At 41.9% G+C, this 21,758-nt stretch overlaps 1 protein-coding gene across 5 annotated transcripts in view; it reads right to left on the reverse strand.

Moving 5' to 3' along the window:
- The window catches only part of PLCL2 (phospholipase C like 2), a 220,206-nt gene extending 200,002 nt beyond the window's left edge, over positions 1–20,204 (reverse strand). For 2 of the 5 annotated variants that reach the window (XR_002730694.2, XM_023207347.2), the window contains exon 1: positions 19,782–20,203. Coding sequence is in view for 4 of the 5 variants with exons in the window: in XM_023207347.2 (XP_023063115.1) it covers positions 19,782–20,108 (327 nt within the window). In the remaining variant the exon portion in view is untranslated. Of the gene's footprint in view, positions 1–19,781 lie in introns of all 5 variants that reach the window. The other 3 variants (XM_023207345.3, XM_023207346.2, XM_023207344.2) reach the window with 2 other exon arrangements.
- Between the last annotated feature and the right edge of the window lie 1,554 nt (positions 20,205–21,758).

Below are 21,758 nucleotides of genomic sequence, written 5' to 3' on the forward strand. Positions count from 1 at the left end.
CAAACACATTCTCCTTAAAATGGCGGCAGCAAGGAGAAGTACAGAGCTAAGGCGAGGGAAAGTCCATTATAAAACCATCAGATCTCGTGAGAACTCACTCACTATCATGAGAAAAGCAAGGAAGTAACCGCCACCATGATTCAATTACCTCCCACCAGGTCCCTCCCATGACATGTGGTGATTATGGGAACTACAATTGAAGACGAAATTTGGGTGGGGACACAGCCAAACCATATCAATTTCTGACTGGCCAGCAGATGCACTTGGTTGTCTGCTTCCAGGCTGTGCTTCCAGGATGGCAGCTGGGCAAAAGCATTCCTACTTTCTCAGCAGCATACATCATGTTGACGGCAAAGCCTTGAATTGAAAGACAGGCCTCATTCAAAGGGCAGACAGGCACCAAATAAGCCAACCCACCGGTAAACTCCTCCCTGTGAAAACAGTTTTCCCTTTTTTAAAACACAAGCACATTCTCTCCCCACCCCCCCCACCCACACCATACCCCAAACCGGTTTCTCAAAAAACCATTAACCCCTATGTTTAAAAAAAAGACTCCCAAAGTTTTTTTTTTTTTTTTTTTTTTTTTTTTTTTGTCAAGATCTGTTGAAAAGGTTAAGGAGTGAAATTCATGTTTCTGACTTTGGCCAAATTGACAACTGTGCGGGCAGTCAACGCATCAGATGTTTTTCAGGATTACTGGCCAGCAGGCTTAACAAAACTAAGCAGGGATGTAGAAAGCTCCAAGTTCCCACAACACATGGGACTTTTTTCACCAAAACAGCAAAGCCAGATTAGCTGCCCAACATCTAGGTGCTCCTCCTTCACAGGACCAAAGTTTTCTTACCATCACAATCTTAGAGTTCAAAGATACCCATTGCCACTGTACTTCCCAAAAAAATATCACAAACGCTGAATTTTTTTGATAGTCTCCACATGCACATAATCAACAAAAACTACCATGTGGTTGTAATGAAGAATGCCAGTGGGCTCACCCAGGTGCAGGCTGAAGGGACCTGTCCTGCCAAAACCTGCTTATTAGAAGAAATGCCAGCAACCTTGAGTGTGTATGATACCATGTGCCAGAAACTGCTTCAAATCTTTCCTTCTACACTCAGCCACAAAACCAACCTGACCATTTCCCAGAAATAAAGCTTCACGGGGTCTCTCCAACTAGGTGTGACTTCTCCCACTTGACCATATAACACATGACTTTGCTGAACCTTTGGGGCTCTGTCCTCTCATACATCTGAGCACTCACTGCTGGACACATCAGAACTCCTATCGATTCCACACTTTCATTGGCAAGAACCCTGCTGTAAAACCAGCAACGGGACTATTGTGCCTCATCATATTCAGCAATGAAAGTAAAATTTAAGGGCAGGAGCTCCAGTGTACTTTGCTTTCTTAGCATTTTTCCAGTATAAGAGACAGATGTCTGTGACCATATGGTAGGACAGGACTGTTTCAGTGCCTATCGAAGAGGAACTAAACTAGTTCCATAACATGAAAGTCACCCCCATGACAACTTACAGACCACGCATAGTGTCATTGCATCCTACCCAATACTCACCTGCAGTAAAATACCTTAGTAACATCTTTGGCATAAAAAATAATTTTTTTCAAATAAACTTCAAAATAACAAGAAAGAAGTCAACAGGAAAAAACTGTTACTCATGGGTACCAGGATAAGAACTGATATCCCAGTCTAAAGATGATCACAGTTGAAATTGAAACCTTAAAAGAAAATAATTGCTTCACTTGAATACTCCTTTTCAAAATACTTAAAAATCATCCCTCTCTGGCATGCAAATATGCCCAATTCCTAACTTATAACACCTTTCCTATGAGAAACAAATGCTTCTGAGCCAGATCCCAATTACATTTGCTTTGTATTTCAAATTAACCAGTGCATGGCAAATGATGGTAAGAGAGACTCAAAGATTAATGAAGGTTGAGGGTAGAGGCAGGCTAACCCCTACATACTTGTATGATTCCTTCCAAAGCATGCGCGCGTGCGCGCACACACACACACACACACACTGCCTTCTTTTTTCTTTGAAATGGAGTCTAGCTCTGTCTCCCAGACTGGAGTGCAGTGGCATGATCTCAGCTCACTATAACCTCTGCCTCCCGAGTTCAAGTGATTCTCCTGCCTCAGCCTCCTGAGTAGCTGGGATTACAGGCATACATCACCATGCCCAGCTAACTTTTGTATTTTTAATAGAGACAGCGTTTCACCATGTTGGCCAGGCTGGTCTCAAACCCCTGACCTTCAGTGATCCACCCACCTTGGCATCCCAAAGTGCTGGAATTACAGGCGTGAGCCACCGTGCCTGGCCCCAAAGCATTTTAGAGAGAAAGTTACACTTAAGAGTTAAATCACTTTAATTCAGTTCAGCCCATGTTCTTGCTATAGAAATCGTGCACTTGTTTAATTTTAATAGCAGCATGTATCAGAACTGATCATTTCTCCTAGAAAAAGGTAAATGCATGGAAATCATGCAATTGTTTAATTTTAATAGCAGCCCCTATCAGAACTGATCATTTCTCTTCAAAAAGGTCAATGCACTTCTCCTATGAAAGAAGAGCTTGCTATAATTTCTTAACCTTGCTAATTCCTTAAAAAAATACTTTCTCCTTCATCCAGTCCGATTCAATGGCCACAAAGAAAGGAGAATGGATGGTGTCATTTGCCAAACTAAATAACTTCAGAAAAGGACCAGATAGGAGGAGGGGGCAGGATAAGACAGGGAAGGTTGGATGTGAATATATTGTAGTGAGATGGCTGGGGGCATGCTAGAGGGGATGCTGGGCAGACAGCAGTGTCTGAGCTCAGAGGGCAAATCTGAGCTGGAAACATCAATGTGAGAGTCACCAGTGAATCCATGGGTAACTGCAGCTATGGCTACGGAAGAGCTATCCAGAATAAGGCAAGGAATGAGAGAAGGAGGCCTATTCACTGTGTGGCACGGAGAGCCCTGATGACCTTCACAAGCAGGGCAGAGTGGAGGGGTAAATGGAAGAAAAGCAAACGGAGAAGGAGATCACAGATACTACTCTTCAGATATAGCTGAAAATAGGGAGAAGAGAGTTTAGGAAGTAGCTGAACAGAGAGCTCAGGAGAGTGGAGGGAGGCTACTGCTACCTTTCTTGTTTTTTAGAACCTGAGAATGCTTACAGGCTGATGGGGGAAACACAGCACAGACAGAGAAGTTAAAGACACAGGAGGGAGAGGATGCGATCCACTGTGCAGGGACAACTGGGAGGAGAGGCAGCACCCTGCCTGTTAATTAACAGAGGAAGACCAGTGTACAGGTCTCAAGACAAAGGCTAAAGGGCTTCTCTAAGACACAAGTGGTAAGACTATATGCTAAGGACGGTAAGGGAGTGGTGACAGGTTGGACATACATAGATGCCCTTGCCAACAGTTGCCCATTTGTGTGGACACTGCCCAAGTCGAGGATGCAGACTTGGACTATGGAGTGGAGTCTTGCTCTCTGCAAAGTTCCCTGCACAGAGGAGGACAGCCTGGGACATTGACCTCATCAGCACCAGCTCCCCACTGGGTCACATGGCCCCAGTATATGGCCCCAACATTCTGAAGAGTCTTCAGTATCTCAGGAGCAGCCCCTTCCATGTAACTCTTGAAAGCAACAGGTGGCTTCCAGAATGGCCAGGGGAGATACTGTTGCTTTACTGGAACAAACAGGTCTGACTTGCCAAATAAATTTAGTGCATAAATATAATTTTTTGAAACTTCAAGGACAAACAGATGCTCTGCCTTATCAAAATAAGCAGTGGAGCAGTTAATTTTTCTAAGTAACAGTGGGCCAGCAACACATGATCAAGGCGTTAAACTTCAGCTCCTTTCATAGAAGAAAAACAACTCTTTGGTTTCTCAACTAGCAAACAATTCACCACCTCAAACAGTGCCACCCCAAGATTATCTTTTGATGATACTGAGTTTCTATTTTTGAAGTGACAGAGAAATGAATTGCTACCTTCCCAATTTACACATATAAAATTTGAGAAGGTACCCAAGTGGCGTGGAGAGTAAACAGCAGATCTGAGTCCAAAGCCCAACCTTGCCAAAGTCTAGTGTGACCACGTGTATTTTATATGGGCCTCAACTTTTTCACCTGTAAAATAGAGGCCACTGATGATGTCCACTGAACAGGAGCATTGTGAGAGCCCACTGAGTTGATGTTAAAAGTGGCCTGTAGGGATAAAAGAGCTATACAAATATGAGCTGTTATTAGCATACAAATGAACTTTCCCAGACTTTTTTGGTTATGAATATGAAGTTTTTTGCATTTTTATAACATCTTGCTTCAGGCGCTTTAAAAACCTTTTAAAACATTAGGATAATAATCCTAATGAAATGAGCAAATCAACATATAGCTTTATTTCAATATACTGTAGAAAGAATACAGTGAGATAGAGAGTTTAACTGATTTTCTTAAAAGTCAAAATACATGCTAGATGTAAAGTTTATATATTCTTTCATCTGAATTTGATATGCTCTATGAAGAAAACAAAGATAATGTGTAATTTTATCAGTTAAAATTTTTGTCTTTTTAAGTCTAGTGACAGTAATAAACATACAGAAATAACTGTTTAAATTAATCTTATTGCCCTAACTCCTTGAATTCTTCTCTAAATTTTTACCTCTGTCAAGAAGAAAAAGTGAAGGCTATTTTCTTTAGTATCACAGTCGCTGCTACCTCAATAACAGAATCCTTCAAGACTCTGAGATTAAGATCTCAACAGTCTTATTCTGGTAGCAACTAAAACAATCATGACCAACGTACCCAAATTCAGAGTGCTGAAAACTAATACAAATGATGGACTGGGCCTGCAGTTACATGTTTCCATTTAAAAGGGTAATTAAACCAAAGCCAGAGTGAACCAAAATAAAAATAAAAAACTAAAACATGATATTTAAAAAAGCAAAGCAGGGAACATTGAAAACAGCATTTCAAATAAGAGATGGGAAAAAGCAAACGTGCCTTCTAAAATAGGATAGAGTTTCTTGTTAGGGTGTTTTGACGGGGGGATATTTTAATGGATTTATAAGTGAATTTTCAGGAACAGCACAGATCTTTCTCACACAAAGATCAAATCAATAGTAAAATAGCAAAAACTGATTCATTCAGACCAAGAGTTCTTCCCAAGATCCATACAGGTTTTACTTACCATGTCAGTCATGCAAAAAGTACTTGCCCTGGTCCCAAAAAGACATACAAGAAATCACGCAGACAAGATTTCATACACTTTTTACAGAAAAAAAGAGGAGAAATCACAGTCTTCTTGACACATTTAACACTTCAACCAAGCAGAGGTGCAGACCTGAATCAGAACTCATGACTCTCAACTAGCAGCTCTTGGTCTCCACAGGCCAGCTCTCCAACTAGTGTCCAGGTCTCTAGTGTGACCTTCTGCACAAAAATTCAGGGAATTCAGCCTCTGTACCTACTTGATACTCTGTTGTTGCTGTTTTCAAACATGACCCCAATGGTCTGCTCTGTTTAGATACAGCAGAAAAGCCCAAGGCTGGACTAACAGTCCTCTCTATATAGGAAAGCAGTCCTCTTGTGAAGGTAGATGCTCAACTGTTCCTCTCCCTGCTGAGATGCTCCATCCATATACAGGCTAACCTGTTCGCTGGTGTTGCTTCCACAGTGGCCACAGCTCCAATACATGCCTTGAGGCCAAGCTTCAACTCACCACTAAAGTGAGTTAGCCACTGAAATCATCATGGTGCAAAGGGCATCCCCTCGACAGTGACAGATACATAGCCCTCTGCAGCTTAATGTACCTTTCATTTTTTCCTCCGTTCTTCACTCTACCACCTTTAAAGCGCAACCTCCTGACAAGCACGCACCAGCACAGCACTAGTGTACTGCCAAGTGGCCTGCCAAGGTATGGGTCTCCGCAACCCCCTCCCCCTCCACCCTCCAACCACTGCCACAGCTGGTTGGGGCCTCTGGCCCCAAGCAATCTCCTCATGTTATCTAGACAATTGTATCATTTTCCATGTGTGACCTGGTGTGGAAAGGTTTTAAGTGCCATTTTGGAACATAATAGTTCCTGTGGCCCCTGTTGTTCCCAGGAATCATGGCCCTGAGAGTTGCCAAACTGTATGTGGGGACAGGAGCTTTATCAAGCCCTGTTATTTTGGTGATATCTTCTAAGCCATCCTCCACCTTGTCTTACTTTACTGTCTGGCAAGCAGTAATGATGAGGACAGGTCAGGGCCACTGCCACAGAGGCCACACGTCTCACCAACTTCCCAGTAAGGAGCCCAGCAGAATTCGCTAGGTGGCTATGTGCCTGTTTCTCTTGCACTGTTTCACTCTCTTGCTTCCAGACCCCTCTGGGTAGCATTCATACCCAGCAGCTATTCTTTAGGACAAAAGGGCTATTTAACTATTTTAAAATCTTTTTCAACCATACTTTTTTTCCTAACAATGAAGATGGGTAAGAAGATCTGGCAAATTATGCTGTAGGAAAGGAAACCTCTCTGATTCTTCACTTAGTAAATATTACTGAGTACTGAATATTCCAAAAAAAAAAAAAAGGGCCGGGCGTGGTGGCTCAAGCCTGTAATCCCAGCACTTTGGGAGGCCGAGACGGGCGGATCACGAGGTCAGGAAATCGAGACCATCCTGGCTAATACGGTGAAACCTCGTCTCTACTAAAAAATACAAAAAATAAATTAGCCGGGCGAGGTGGTGGGCGCCTGTAGTCCCAGCTACTCGGGAGGCTGAGGCAGGAGAATGGTGTAAACCCAGGAGGTGGAGTTTGCAGTGAGCTGAGATCCGGCCACTGCACTCCAGCCTGGGTGACAGAGCAAGACTCCGTCTCAAAAAAAAATAAAAAATAAAAAAAAATAAAACAAAAAGGTTGTAGATTTTCTCTCCCCAAAGAATGTTAAAGTTCATTTCTACTATGCCTCCCATTTAGAATACGTAAATAAAACTGCCTGTCAAAGGTATATATGTTAACAACTAGGTCACAATCAAGAGCGGGACAGCTTCAGAAAACTTTGCTGCTGCCAAACTGTTGGTGCCTCTCTAGCCTCTAAACAGGAGTCTCCAAGGACTTGGCCTTCCCCGCAAGTCACTACTCTTCCTTGGTGCCTACTCAAGACAAGTGAGGGGCACAAGCTTCTTGGCTAGAAGACTCATCCTTGTCAATGTGGAAGAGAAAAAAAAAAACGACCTAAAAAAATAAATGGGAATGACAACCTCTAATAACTTGTGCAGTCCAGTTGAGAAGAAAATGAGCACACACTGTATAACTAAGGTTACAAACAAGTAATGACTGAAATCTTCATGTTACTGCTTTGCAGCCAATAAAATGTGTTTTATAGATGCTTTAGGAGTTCAGTGTTCATTCCTCCTTACCACAAAGGTCGGCATGGCAAGAGGAAAATGCTCTAGCATTCAGAAAGTACACGTTCACGCAAAGGTCATGACGTGCCAACCCAGGCTGTCAGCCCACCCTCAGGAGGGGCACTGGAGCATCACCAGACTGGTTCACGTCCTCCCCGCATAAATCACCCTTACAAACAGACACCTGTCTGGCAAGTGCCGATTTATAATCTTCTGTGAGTAAACAGCGTTTTTACTACACTCTTTTAGCAAAGTGAAACATCCAATCACCTCTCTCTAGAAATAGTGCTCGTGCCTCTGTCAACCTATTCTTTCTAAAGACAATCTCTCCTGGGGAAGCTCCTCCTACATGCTGCAGAATGCCATGGGTACACCGATATATTTTCTCTTGTGAGGGATGGACAAGAGCCCAGGGACTCGCCAGGAACTACAGGCAGTAGGAGCTGCACAGTGATGATTAATCCAGGGGGATTAAGGCTCCAAATAACCATCCCAGGGCTTTTTTTTTTTTTTTTTTTTTACCTTTACCTAGATCAAAAATACATTCATATGACACACAGGGCAGATTGTCATTTTCACATATAAAATCTATTTCTCCAAATTTGACTAAGGAATTGTTCCCCTTCATTGACATTTTATATCCCCTCCAAAAAAGGGCAGCTCAACTCCCTTAAAGAAAAACTCCACTGAGGCAAGTTAAGGTTTAATCCTGCCCCCTACACCTCACCAGCCACATGGTCACCAACTACCATCTGCAGGATTCCGGGAGCTGCTTGTTCTCTCATATCTAAGAGAGCTACACAGGGAAGTCGAGAACTCAACGGATAAGAAAGGTTTCACAGTTGTTGTTAACCCTGGCTATACTTTAAAATCTCCCATGGCACTTTAGGAAACTCCCAGAGGTTCTGATTCAATTGCAGCCAGGTGGGGTCTTCATATTACTATGTTTTAGAATCCAGGTAATTCCAGTGTCTTAAAATGACCCATCTGAAGATTTATTATTTTCCCTTCCTCCTTTCCTACCCAAAAGAATATTTAGATTGGAAAGCATAAGTGTTCAGTAAAGCTAAAACTCTCTGTTGACCGACAACCTGAGATCCTAGGTATGCTATTACTTAGTGGTGATCAAACAACTCTCCATTTTGTCCATATATCTGGATAACTGGTTTTGGTCTGTTAACTGCTTTTGAGACCAAAAAGCTCTATCTAGAAAACTGTTATGTGAAGAGCAGGTGCTCCACAAATGAGTGGTTCTCAAAGTTTTATTATGAGCAGCACATTTTCAAATATTAAAACTTTCGAATGCACCTGAAGCTCAAAACTACACTAAACAAATCATAAAAACTCCAAGCAATCACACCTGCAGTATAAGACGACTACAGTGACCAACACACTCTTCACTACTGTGCCAACTTTCCACCCAGGCCCAGCTACTTTGGTGATTTCAATATATTCCAAGGAAGATCCAGTCCTCAGGTTCTTCCAGCAAGTTGCCCCTCTCTCCACCCACCCCCTCTCCAGGCCATCAACCAGCGCAGGGCTTTAGCAGGTCTCACCATGTACAAGTGTCCACAGCAGCAGAAACGTTTCACATGCTGATCCACAGACAGCAGAAAACTGTAAAAGGCACGGCCCTAAATAGTGCAGGAGGAGGAAGTAACCAATTGGTATCTGAGTTTGATCAATGTTCACAATTTAATTGTTTGAATAAATTTAATTTGTTGCAGTATGATAGACTTCCAGAAAAAAATCCTAAGTGTAAAACTTAATGGATTTTTACAAAGTGAACCTACATTTGGAATCACCAACCAGATGCAGAAACCAAACATCACTGGTACCCACTAGGTCCCTTGCTTCCCCATCAATTATTATTCCCAAGTGTAACCACTATTATAACTTCTACCACTCCAAATTAGTTCAGCTGCTTTTGAACTTTATGTAAGTATAATCAAAAACATATATTCTTTTGTGGCTGGTTTCTTTCCCTTAACATTATGCTTGGGAGACTCAGTCAGTGCATGGGGCAGTCATCTTCTGTTTGTGTTCTTCTTTATTCCTTTTCCTCATAGGATGCCACTGTCTGATATGCTATTTTATAAGATACGCATTTGAATTGTTGCTTCCAATTTGGGACTGTTAGAATTAATGCTGCTTTAAGGACTCTTGGAAATGTCTTTCAATATACATATGGAGTAACTTTTGTTAGGTATATACCTAGCCAGAAAGACAGTGTGGTAAGTACATAAGGACTTTATGTGTATATAACAAAATAGGCTCCAAAAACAGACCCACACATAAATGGCCACTTTATCTAGGACCAAGGACCAATGCAGTGCAGTGGGAAAGAGATTCTATTTTCAAATAAATGGTACTGAATTAATTGGATATTTATATGGAAAGAAAATCTTTAACCCTACCTCACACCACACACACAAAATAAAATCCAGATCTAAACATGAAAAATAGAACAATAAGACTCTAGTGGTTAAATAAATGACTATCTTCATAGAATTAGGCTAAGTAAACATTTCTGAAAAAGGACACAAAAATAATAACCATAAAGAAAAATATCGATAAACTGAACTTCTCTAAAATTAAGAATTGTTATTCATTAAAATATACCCTTTAAGACAGTGAAAAGGCAACTCACATACTAGGAGAAGGCATTTTCAACATATCTATACATGTTGAAAATGTCTTTTGTGATATATACATCACAAAACATATATATCATCTGAATAATTATATAGGCATTTAATGTAAGTTATTAGCATGGATAGAAATAAAAATTTAAGCAATATGCTTTATTTTTCTTCAATAATAAACATTAAACCATATAAACAACTTGAATATACATATATCACAAAACACACAGTCAGAAAATGTAAATTAAGTCCTACACACCATTTTTTTTTTAAATAACAACAATCTGACTTTTTAAATGGGCAAAAGACTTGAACAGGCATTTTCATAAAAAAGAATATCCAAATGGCCAAGAAACATATAAAAAGGTACTCAACATCATTAGCCATGAGAGAAATTCAGCCAAAAAGCCACAGTAAAGTACCATTACATAACCATCATAATAGTTACAATCAAAAAGCAAAAAGACAAAGAAACACTGATAATACCAAATATGTGCATTCAGAGCACTTAGCATTCATATAACCTGATAGGTGTGTAAATTGGCTGGACCAGTTAGGAAAATCACTTAACAGTATCTACTAAAGCTGAATATACACATGTCCTATGATACAATAATTCTACTGCTAATAATATTTTTAATGTATAGAAAATTATTTCTGGAAATATACATAAACCAGGGAAAGCTTTGAAAGAGCATACAGATCTCTTTCAACAAATCATCAAATACTCCACAGATGAAGACATTCTCAAAACCAGTATTTCAACAGGAATTCTATTGGCTTTGATATGAAAACGTCTGAATAATTATACTGGCATTTAATATAACATATTAGCATGGATTGACAGAAATAAAAATCTAAGCAATATCCTTTATTTTCTTCAATAATAAACATTAAACCATATAAATAACTTGAAAAAATACATTTACTATGCCTACAGAATATCAGAGTTTAGAATAAAAAATAAAAGGCAGCAAGAAACCATATGGAGAGAGTCATATGGCTTGTAATTCTGATGGTAGCTGCAAATGAGGTCACTTAACCCTCTGTGACCACACTAATTGGTCAAAAGCAACAGAGCCTTCATCAGCAATGCTCATAGGAAACAGCCTACCTACTCCTGGGCATTTTCAATTTAAAGAGCATACGCCTGCTACCCGTCAGTCCATCAGTCTCTGAGAGAGACACAGGATTTGTGTCAACCTACCACTACATTATTTGGTTTGCTCTTAATCTGTGCTATTTATAAACAGTTTTCAGGGTATATGCATACACAAGTATAGCATGTGTACACATGCAGCTATCTATAGCAAAAAACAAATTCACAAAAAATAGCTGTCTATTTTTTTTTGTCTAGAAGACCACATCTTGTTCTATTAATACTCACATACTGCAGTATTACATAACAAATTTTTCCAATTCTGTTATGCTGATATGCAAATAAATGAATTCAACCATAGCTAGGAGCTAAATGTACTAATCAGTATGGCCTTGTGTATCTCTAACTACAAAAGAATTTTACATGATCTCTTTCCGCTGTGAAAATCTCATGAATCTCCATTATTAATCACTTTAAAACCCAGCTGCTTGGTTTCTGGGATGTTAATATCTGCAATATCCAAATCAGTACATTTAGCACACTCCAAAAATATACTGAGTATTGACTACACAGTAATATGTTGTATCACTGTATTCTAAAATTCTATAATTAGTTGACAATTCCAAAACAATAATTGGAATAGATACTATAAGAAGCCCACCTAAGAAACAAACTGTTACTAATTGTTACCTGCATTACCTTCCAGGACCTTAAAATGCATAGAACTCTAAATCAACTTTTTGTTAAAAAAGAAACAAAAATGGAAACTGACCCTGCTAAAAGAATTTCTAATCCATCAAAAGAGAGTAGAGAGGAAAAGGACAAGGTCTTGGTTTGTGGATCCGACAGAAACTTGAGGTATGACGGGCAGGACTATGGCTATGGCTTCATGTTGGTTAGGTACACACTGGTTTCATCACAAGATTCAGCCACAAAAAGCCAAACTTTTCTCATTAAATATTAGTTGTCTATTTTAGTACTGGTAGAAACTGCTAAGATCAAGAAGAAAAAATGGCTTGGGCAAGTAGGAGAAGAAAGAAAAAATCAAAGTAATCCAGAGGATGGAGTGGGAGAGGGTGATGGAGCAGTTCAAAACAAGGACAGTCAAACGTGGTCTGCAGCTGGCTTTGCCTCTAACCTTGCTTGGAAATTCCCAAACCTTGTAGAATGGGTTTCCTTGTCTGTAAGGAGAATGATAATGTCTCCTTGCAGGTTCTGGTGAGACTTGCATGAGATAATGCATACAAAGCATCTCCTAGCATCTCTTCTTCACCCAATCCTTGCACTGCAACAAAGGGCAGAATTTCTACCATTACATGACAAAACATGCTGAGGGATTAGAGATCACACTCCTACAACTCTATCAGTACTCTAGATTCCTTATGTATTTTCTTTCTAATTATTAATTTTATAGCACTTCCAATGAATACCATATGACTAGCCAATATTAATGACAATCAAGTTTAAGTAATTAAGCTCCTCAAAAATAAACAAAAACTGAGCAAAAACTACAGGTATCACTTAAAGAAACCAAATACCAGAAAAGAGATTAAATCCCTTAGCAGACAATAATGCTCTCTTGCCATCCTTTGTAAACTCTGACAGCAGAATATAAATCAAAAGAAAATTTCAAAGGCCTATTCTTATTTCAGGGCACAAAAGGGAGAGATCATTTATATTAACATCTTACAGAACAGTTACAGAACCAACTAAATTCCTAAATTCAACTTTAAATGAAGGTATTTCCTTTGTTTTCAAAATTATGTACATGAATACACTTCTTCTTTGAAGCACACATCCCACTGACTTTTATATTCTAATCAAAACCAGTTGGAGTTAAGTCTAAGTAACATCTTCGTCCAACTCCTAAGACTCATTCTTGTCCCTTATTTATCCATTCACACATTTATTCAACAAATATATACTTAAACACATAGTTTTCACAAGACATTAAACTAGGTGTTTTCATAAATTCAGGATGAATAAGATGTAGTTGCCTAAGAGGCAGAAGGACTGTATGGAGATACAGGGAGAGTGGTGCCTAGAAGGCAGAGAAATAATTCATTCTAACTGGGAAGTGGTTAACTGAGGAAAACCTTAAAGATGACTAACAGAAAAGGAAACCTGAGGAAAGAGAGGCGTCACCATAAAGGCTAAGTTTAGGCACAGAGGGGAACCTCATGGCGCTCCAGCATAGGTTGTAAGGCAGTTTGTGAAAAGATTACAAGTATGACTATATTATTTATTGACCAAGATGAGATGCCTGAGAGTTAAAGGAGGCACTATTAATAATCTTGTCACAGCAAAAGATGTAAATCTGGATTGTCCTGGGCAAAGCAAGACAGTTGGTGCTTGGCACAATGAAACTGTATGTTCAATACCCTCTGATTTCATAGTTGGGGCTATTTACATGTGTGCGCAGCTGTACTGAGGTATCAGATTTAGAAAGGTACCAAAACAATTCTTGAGAGCATCTATGGAACATGTCTGAGAAATTTCCCTAAGCACATTCTGCATATTTCAAAAGACAAAACTTCCAAAACAAGCATGGCCATGTTAGTCTGCTTATCTCTCTAAAGGAGTCTGCTCATCTCAGGATAACTCTAAATAACAGAAACTAAAAATCAGAAAAACACACTAATGCTTATTAAGTGTCACACACTGCTCACACATCATCTTTTTTAATCTTCACAACAATACTCTGAGAGGAGGTTTTATTCTACCTGTTTTAGAGATGGAGTAACTAGACATACAGACTTCAGTATCTTGCCCAAGGCCATAAAGAAAGGAACCGGGGAAGCCAGGATCTAATCCAAGCCCCTAACTACAGACTTTCTATTATTCCCACCACTATTCTGCCTCCTGAATAATCCAGATATGCAACACATGGCCTGGGGGCAGCCCTCGACCCCAGGATGCAGCCCAGCTGAGATTACTAGCTAAAACATATTTTACCTAATTACCCCAGTAATGGGACCAAGTGCTAGTGGTAAGAGGGCCTAAAAACCTGCCCTGGTTTGCCATTCTGGAATGGGTGGGTACAAGTGTCCTGCCAGAAGTCTGGACCATTCACATAATTGTTGCTGAAGCTCAATGCAATGAGTTATACACTTTGGGCACCCTAAAGCTATGGAATTATTCTGATACAAAGAATAGTGGCTGGCTCTAGTGGCTCTGACTTCAGTTTGAGTCACAAATTACACTCATTCTAAGCACAACCCTCTCGATTCATTCTTACCAGTAGAAAAAAGCTTGGCAGGCAGTTTATAAACATAACAGTTGCAGATCCTGTGGACCACTGGTAAAAATATTTGAATCCCACCAATATAGAACAGAAAAGAAGTTAAACCAATCCAGAAGTCTGGTAGATAAGTAAATAACTGGCATCCAAAACTTAGTATTAAGAAGGAAGAAAGCATCTATTCTTGAACACATAAGTATAAAGTATGAAGAAAAACTACAAACGTTCATACTTCATTTATATCTGCATTTAGGCTGTAAATAATGTTGCCCTATTTTGTTGAATATTGAAGCCTAGGTAACTTAAGCATTAAAAAAGAAAGTAAGTGACATACTAGTTTAGGCTCCTTGCAGAGCACAAAGAACTATAAAAGGAAGTGAACAGATTCTGGGATAGAGCATTCTAAGAAAATAACTTAAGTGGCCAAAATCAGCAATTAACAAAATAAACAATTTCCTGTTAGTTGCCTATTTGGATTTGGTGAAAAACAATGCAAATTAAATACAACCATTTGGGGGAGGCTGAAAAATGGAGAAGGAGGAAAGCCATAGGGAGCAAGTAGATTTTAGGGTATGAAAATTAACATACTGTGCTTTTGAAAACCTAAACTGAATTGTGACAGAAGCTCTTTGAGCGGGCTAAAACAAGCAACTATGCTTGGTCTTTCAACAGTTATCTTGTGTGGTCTAAAATGTATTAGCACAAAGTAAACTAGGGAGTTGCTGATTGGCCATTAGATGTTTCTGACCTAAATGATCCAGGCTCCCTATCTATCCAGACAAATTCACTTTGTTATCCAGCTACTGCCTGTTTAATTATTTATGATGTGCCCACAGGTTTGCTGGGCATGTGGTATCTTTGTTTCTCCCCATTCAAAAAAAAAAATGTGTAAAGTCAAATGCATATATTATTTTTAAGATCCAATTAAAAAATGGTTACTGAGTGTTTGTTATCTGTGAAGAACTGGTAAATACAGCCCAACTTCTGCCTGCAAGGAGCCTAGTTTATTTAAACCATGGGCCAAGACATAGATAAAACTTTTATTTCATTTAAATGTGTATAAGAGATGTGAAAAGTCTGCTTGTTGTCCATGTTGGAGAGCTCAGTGTCAAGACATAGGTAAACATATTAGTATAAAGATAGTAAAAGTGTTTCTCCTACGCAACAAGATACCATGATAATGGCAATAATCACATTAAGAAAAATAGGGGCTGCCATCTTGGGCAAGGTCAGACCGTTGGTCCCTGTGAAGCTGCAAGCCCTGGTCAAGCGGCCACAAGAGGTGACTAAACAGCTGCCTGGCTATATTATCTGCCAACTTCTTCCACCAGCAGAAACAGAGATTCTTTTCCTTCTTCCAATATCTCCTACATTTAAAGAGGACAATCAAATCCGATGTCCCAAGTCACTGATGCTGCCTTGACTACACAGAAAATTCAAACTGCCACTGCAATGTGAGGAAGCAATGGAGTACAGCCATACCCAAGCAGGATACAACAAGTAGCTCCAGCACCTGGGGCACGGGGTTAACCTCTCTGAACTCTGATTTCCTCCTGTCTCTGTGGTTAGCACAGGACCAAGTCAGAGAATTACGGTAAGCACTTTTCACATGTTTTGTATGTAGTGAGTGTTTAACAAATGTTGGCTACTGTTATTGCTTCTAAATACCAAAATAATGCAATGGCTGAATTTCCTACTGATTAAAAAAGAACCAAAGATCAATGGTTGCCATTGTCTGGGGATGAGGACCACAAAGAGACCTGGGGGAGATTTCTGAGGTGATGTTAGTGCCCTATATCTTCACGATGGTGGTGATTATATGACTGAATGTATTGGTCAAAGTTCACAGAACTGGACACAAACCAGTGTGAATTTTACTGTATGTAAATCATACCTCATTTTTTAAAGTATCAACCAAAGTATTTAACTAGTTCTGATTAAAATAAATCATCCACAGCAATAGACATTTTAACTTCATTTCTTTCTAAACTTAAACAGAAATCTAAGGCCTAAAATGCTACTTTATATTTTTAGACCAAGCTCTTGAATTCAAGGATTGAGCTATTTGCAAATAATGGATGCCATCTGAACAATTAACCAAATTAACTGTTTCAAAATAAAGCATAGATTATATTGAATAGAGTGATGAAATAAATTATGGAAAGAGAAAATGAAAGTGATGTTTTCATTTACTAGATTACTTAAGATGACAAACATAATGGCTTCTTCTCTAAAATCCAGTAATGGGCCTTTGTAAATAATCTCAAAAGTCTACCGTTATTTTCAATAAGCTAAAGAAAAGTAGAAAAGTCTGGTGATGATTTCCATGATTTATTTATCATCTCAACGTATTTGTAAAAGGTTCTATAATGCTGCTCACTCTGAATTTTAATCAACACTGTTAACATAACCAAGGAGCTCTTTTAGTATAGATCTGTGCATCTATTTTGGCAGAAAATATGGTTTTACAACAATTTCTTACTCAACACCACATTTACAAAACAGATGCAGTACCAAATCAATTATTTTAAAGGAGGAATAAGATTTGGGTCAGCCTACAGCGTATTTCTGCATATGCCCTGCACTTTAGCAACAGTCCCCTTTCTTTGCCCACCTTATATCACATTTAGGCCATTATTTCTCCCTCTGATTTAAGGATCTCCATCAAAGAGGGCTGTCAAGACTGTAATGAAGATGGAAGCTAGGAGAGAAGCACAGTTCAGAAGCCCAATACTTCAACTAATACGACCCCATATATACTGGCCTTAGTTCCCCAGGTAGCATTCACTCCCTGCTATTCCCTCAAGTCCCCAATTACCACCTTGCTTACTAATCTACTCCTGCCTCTACTCAGAGACCACCTGACTGCATTCATCCCTTACATTAAAAAAAAAAAAGAAGGAAACCGTAGAAAGATGTCACCATCGCTTTTTCACGTGGGCTTTAGCTTTTTATTCTCTTTTTTTAAAAAAAACAAAAGTGAAACGTAATTTCTGCCATTCACATGACAAAACTATCTGTGCAGTTTTCATTGTTTTATGAAATTTGATGTTAAAGACTTTGTTTTCTATTAGGATACTGTCCTGATGCTGGCAGTTATCTTCAGAAAATACCACAATACAGTCCAAAAATCTTGATGCTCCAAGGCACCAATTCAAGGCGAAATACACCAAGTAGTTACCTATTTAAATATAGCATCCTCTCTTTCCTATAACCCAGTCTTGATCAACTTTCAACACTACTTCCATAATTTTCAGAAGTTTAAGAAAATGCAAAGTGAAAATAGAGGCAAGAAAAAGGAGTATGTCAAGCCTTCTTTGGAGGTACAATACAATGAACAAACTATGACACTAGTAAATCCAAAAATAATTATTTTATAAATTAACAGAACTCAGAGAAAATATGTACTTTCTCCATTCATTCAATAAGCAATTTATTGAGCTGCTACTATGTTCCTGGCACTTTGTATCTAGGGGTACACTGGTGAACAAGAAGCCAAATGCCTTCTTTACAAAGAAGAAAAATGACAAAATATTTTTGGAAGTTTCAGAATTCAACATAAGTATCAATATCATTTCTAAAAGCAGTGATTTTTGAACAATTAATTATTTCCCCCATGTGCTTCTAGAGCCTTCAATGAAGAAATGATATCTACTGACAAGTTCCCAATTCCACATATCAGAAATACTAACAAATCATCCTTCTTGCTTATCGCCCATTAATGTAAAATTAAAACAAACGTTTTTGTGATTCAGGAAGTTGCACTATGAATCTCACTATGAATCTCACTAATAAAGTTTGTTTTTTTTTAATGCAAAAAGTTCTCAAAACAATTAAAAGAAAAGGGTTAAAATTAGGTAGGCTGGTATCTTCTCTGGAATTTTCACCTCAAATTTTACTAACACCAAAATGCAAAATCACCACAAATATTTTATGACAAATAAAAACAGAAATGTCACATAACTCTGTCAATAGGATTTAACATGCACAGTTGAAAGCAACTTCCATGGAAACATAAGCCACAGAGTAAAAGAAAACGTAAGTCACTAAAAGCTATGTATGCAGCAAAAAGACACTTTACTTTCCTTAGTTTATCTCTAAGTGTGTGCTGCAGGTAGTTAATACACTTGATCTCCAAGCCCTTCAAATTGTGTCCTTGTCCAGACATAAACTGTGCAAACAGATGACAAAGCGAAATGCAGTTTCACAACTGCCTCTTACATAGAGTAGCAAGATGGTATATTTCACTAGATGACTGCATAAGTTGATAACACCATCAGACATTTTCACAGTACTTGGACGATTTCTGTAGGTCCAATAAAATTTCAGATACTACCACCGCCCACTCTCTTCACTGTGGCACTTTCTGCCCTCTCTCCCACCAGTTATCAGCCACAGGAAGGGTGGGTGCAGCCTGTCAATTTGCTTTGCTGCTCCCTGTCCTGATAACTCGTTGATTTTCAGAAAGCAATGTTTTCATTTGCTCCAAACTTGAGAATGAGCTGGTCTTGCCTAAGGCTCTGCTCTTCTTAGCTCATCAACTTTTTGTTTTTTGCACTTCACGTCACAAGAAATATTTTTACATAGCGGACCAAAATGTAACATTAGAATGAAACCAACACAAACTCGGGAGTTCCTAATATTACTTCTTGAGTTTAACATGCTCAAAACAATCGCTGGCTTTCTTCCGCTAACACTGTGCAAGCAAAACCAAGCAAACTGCCCAAAAGAACTTCCACAGAACTCGAGGCCTGCCTACTGCAGCAAGGAAAAAGATTAAATCATGTGGAACTGTAATCTCTCAGAGCTTTCGAGCCTAAGAAAGCGGAAATCTGCATTTATGTTCAGAAATCGTCTATTTTTCTTCGTGACTGAGTGACCGGAGATTGGGAGATTTTGCACCCTCGAAGTGTAAACATTTGTAAGAGGCAACTAACTATATACAGATCAGAAGAAACCTATTAAATAATCTCTGTTCACCTTCTGTTCGCCGCCTGGGATTTTTAAGAAAATGTTCTCACATTTCACATAATCCCTATCTTGTTTAAGATACAATAGAAATCTTACAGGGAGTCTGTTAACCAGACTAGGCTACACCTAAGAGTATGCCCTACCCAGCCAGGTACAAGGCCCTAATGCCAGACCAATCCTGGAAGAGATGACAGCCCCAAGTTCAATTGAGGATGTCTGAGCACAGCTCCCCCTGCACATTAGGGATCACCTCTCCATTCTTTCCACATACCATTTGCATCCAATCCCCGCTCAATCACCCCAAGCACCCATGCTCCAGTGGTTCCTGTTAGCAGTGGGCTTCCTCCTTCCACCACCACTCCCCCAGGGGGGAAAACAGACCCCAAGGACGGCTGACGGTGGGCGATGAGCGCCCTTCTCCCACCTACCTTGATGATGCTGCTCCGGCGGGGCAGGCCGCCCGGCTTGCTCTCCCGGGGGACGGGACAGACAACCGCGCTGGGGGTCGGGGCGAGCGCAACGCCGCGGGGTCCCCTGGCAGGGCTGGCCCGGGCTTCGTCGCCGGACACGCCGAGGCTGCAGTCTCCGTTGGAAACCCCGCCGCTGTCATAGCGCGCCCGCCCGTGGCCGAGGCGACCTCCCCCGCCACCGCCTTCCCCTACTCCGGCTTTCAGGGCGCCCTTGGCGCCGAGGGCTGGGCCCGGGGAGGTGGGCAGGGCCCCGCCGGCGGCGCCCCCCCGGCCGCACTCCGCCATGGGCGCCCCGCGACCCGCCTGCACAAAGCCGCGTCCTCGCGTCCCCGCGTCCCCGCCGCCGCCTCGGGCCGCCGCGCGCGGCCCCTCCTCCTCTCCTCCTCCCGCCGCCGCCGCCTCGGCCGCTTCTTCCGCTTTTTTTTTTTTTTTTTTTTTTTTTTTTTTTTAATTTAGATGTGATGTTTGTTTCGAGCTCTCGCCTTGCGCACGGTTAAAGTCGCGGCGGCAGAATTATCGGAAGATTCCTGCAGGGGAGAGAAGAGAGAGACGAGTCAGCTCGGGCGCCGGCAGAGCCCCGGCTCCCGGCACCTGGGGAAGGAAAACACGCCCCAACACACGCGCCTCTGCGGGCGCCAAAAATAACCCGCGCGGGCCGGGCGCCCACCCCGGGGCAACCCGCGCCCAACTCAGGGGCCCCAGGCACCCAGCTCGAAGTAACGGGGCGCCCACGTCAGGGGCTCGGGGCGCGCTCCCCCGGGGCTCAGAGCAACTGGGGTCGGAGCACCCGCCACGCAGGAAAAGGCGCCCACCTCCGGCGAAGGACGAGGGGAAGTAGCTGCCGCCCCGACGCTCTCTGGACACGCGGAGGCGGCTCCCGAGGGTCTCCCGGCCCCGGGCGGGCGGGGGGCGACGCGCGGGTCTCTCCGGACCCTAACTGCCCAGAGGCCGCTGCGTGCCGAGCTCTGTCGGGTCCCTCAGAGCCCCGGTTGAGGCCCGCGGCGCCGAGAGGAAGCGCACGGTGGACAGGGGCGGCCGCGTGTGACAATCGCCGTGCGGCCCCAGGGCAGCTCCCGGAGGGGGCAGCCCAGACCCACCCCACCCGCCGGCTGGTGTCTCCTCCTGAGCTCCGCGCTGCCCCCTACAGGCCGCGTGGTCCCTCCTCGGTCGCCCCCTGACCCACCGCGAGCCGCCCAGCTCCCGCTCGAGATTGCCGCCGTCGCGGCTGCTGTCACCGAGGCCGGGTCATCGGGCCGCGGGTACCTCAAAGCCGAGTGGACTGGAGACTCAATTCCTTGCCTATACTTCGCCTCCCCCGAGCTGCTGCAACTGTCAGTCACCCGCCCAGAACCCCGAGGGGCAACTACCGCGCAGGCCTCAGAGCCCGGAACCAGGGTCCTGAGGCTCAGAATCTCGGCCGCTGCGCCTCATTCCTCCCCCAGCCCCGCGCACTGAACTCGTTTCCTTCCCACCCAGCTCGGGCCGCTCCTCTCTGACTTCCCCAGTGGGTCAGACCCATTTCATACACTGAGACCAATTCCGTTCCCTTGGGCTCCTGATTGATTCAACTAGCTGGAAGGATGCTGAGGCAGGGGTGAAGGCTGGGGTGGCTGGCAGGCTGTGAGGGGCAGAGGACATCAGCAGAGCCTATTTCGTGCCCTCTGAGTCACCACACAGAAATTTATCACTGAGACCTTCCCGATTCCCCTACCAGGGATGCCGGCTGGCCCTGCCTGCCTGCCGGGCCCAGCGTAGGTCAGGCTCATCTTTTGGGACAGGATCCCACTTGCAGCGTTACAGTCAGCCCCTCCTCTGGTTCTCCTGCACCCACTTAAGGCGGAGTGACTGGCCTGAAAGTCCACACTGGTCGTGTGGCTTCCACTCGCAAATATCTCCCCTGGATCTCCCTCCCTGGAGCCAGACAAGACCCAAAAC

Source organism: Piliocolobus tephrosceles, chromosome 2 (assembly GCF_002776525.5).
Source record: "Piliocolobus tephrosceles isolate RC106 chromosome 2, ASM277652v3, whole genome shotgun sequence".
Lineage (NCBI taxonomy): Eukaryota > Metazoa > Chordata > Mammalia > Primates > Cercopithecidae > Piliocolobus > Piliocolobus tephrosceles.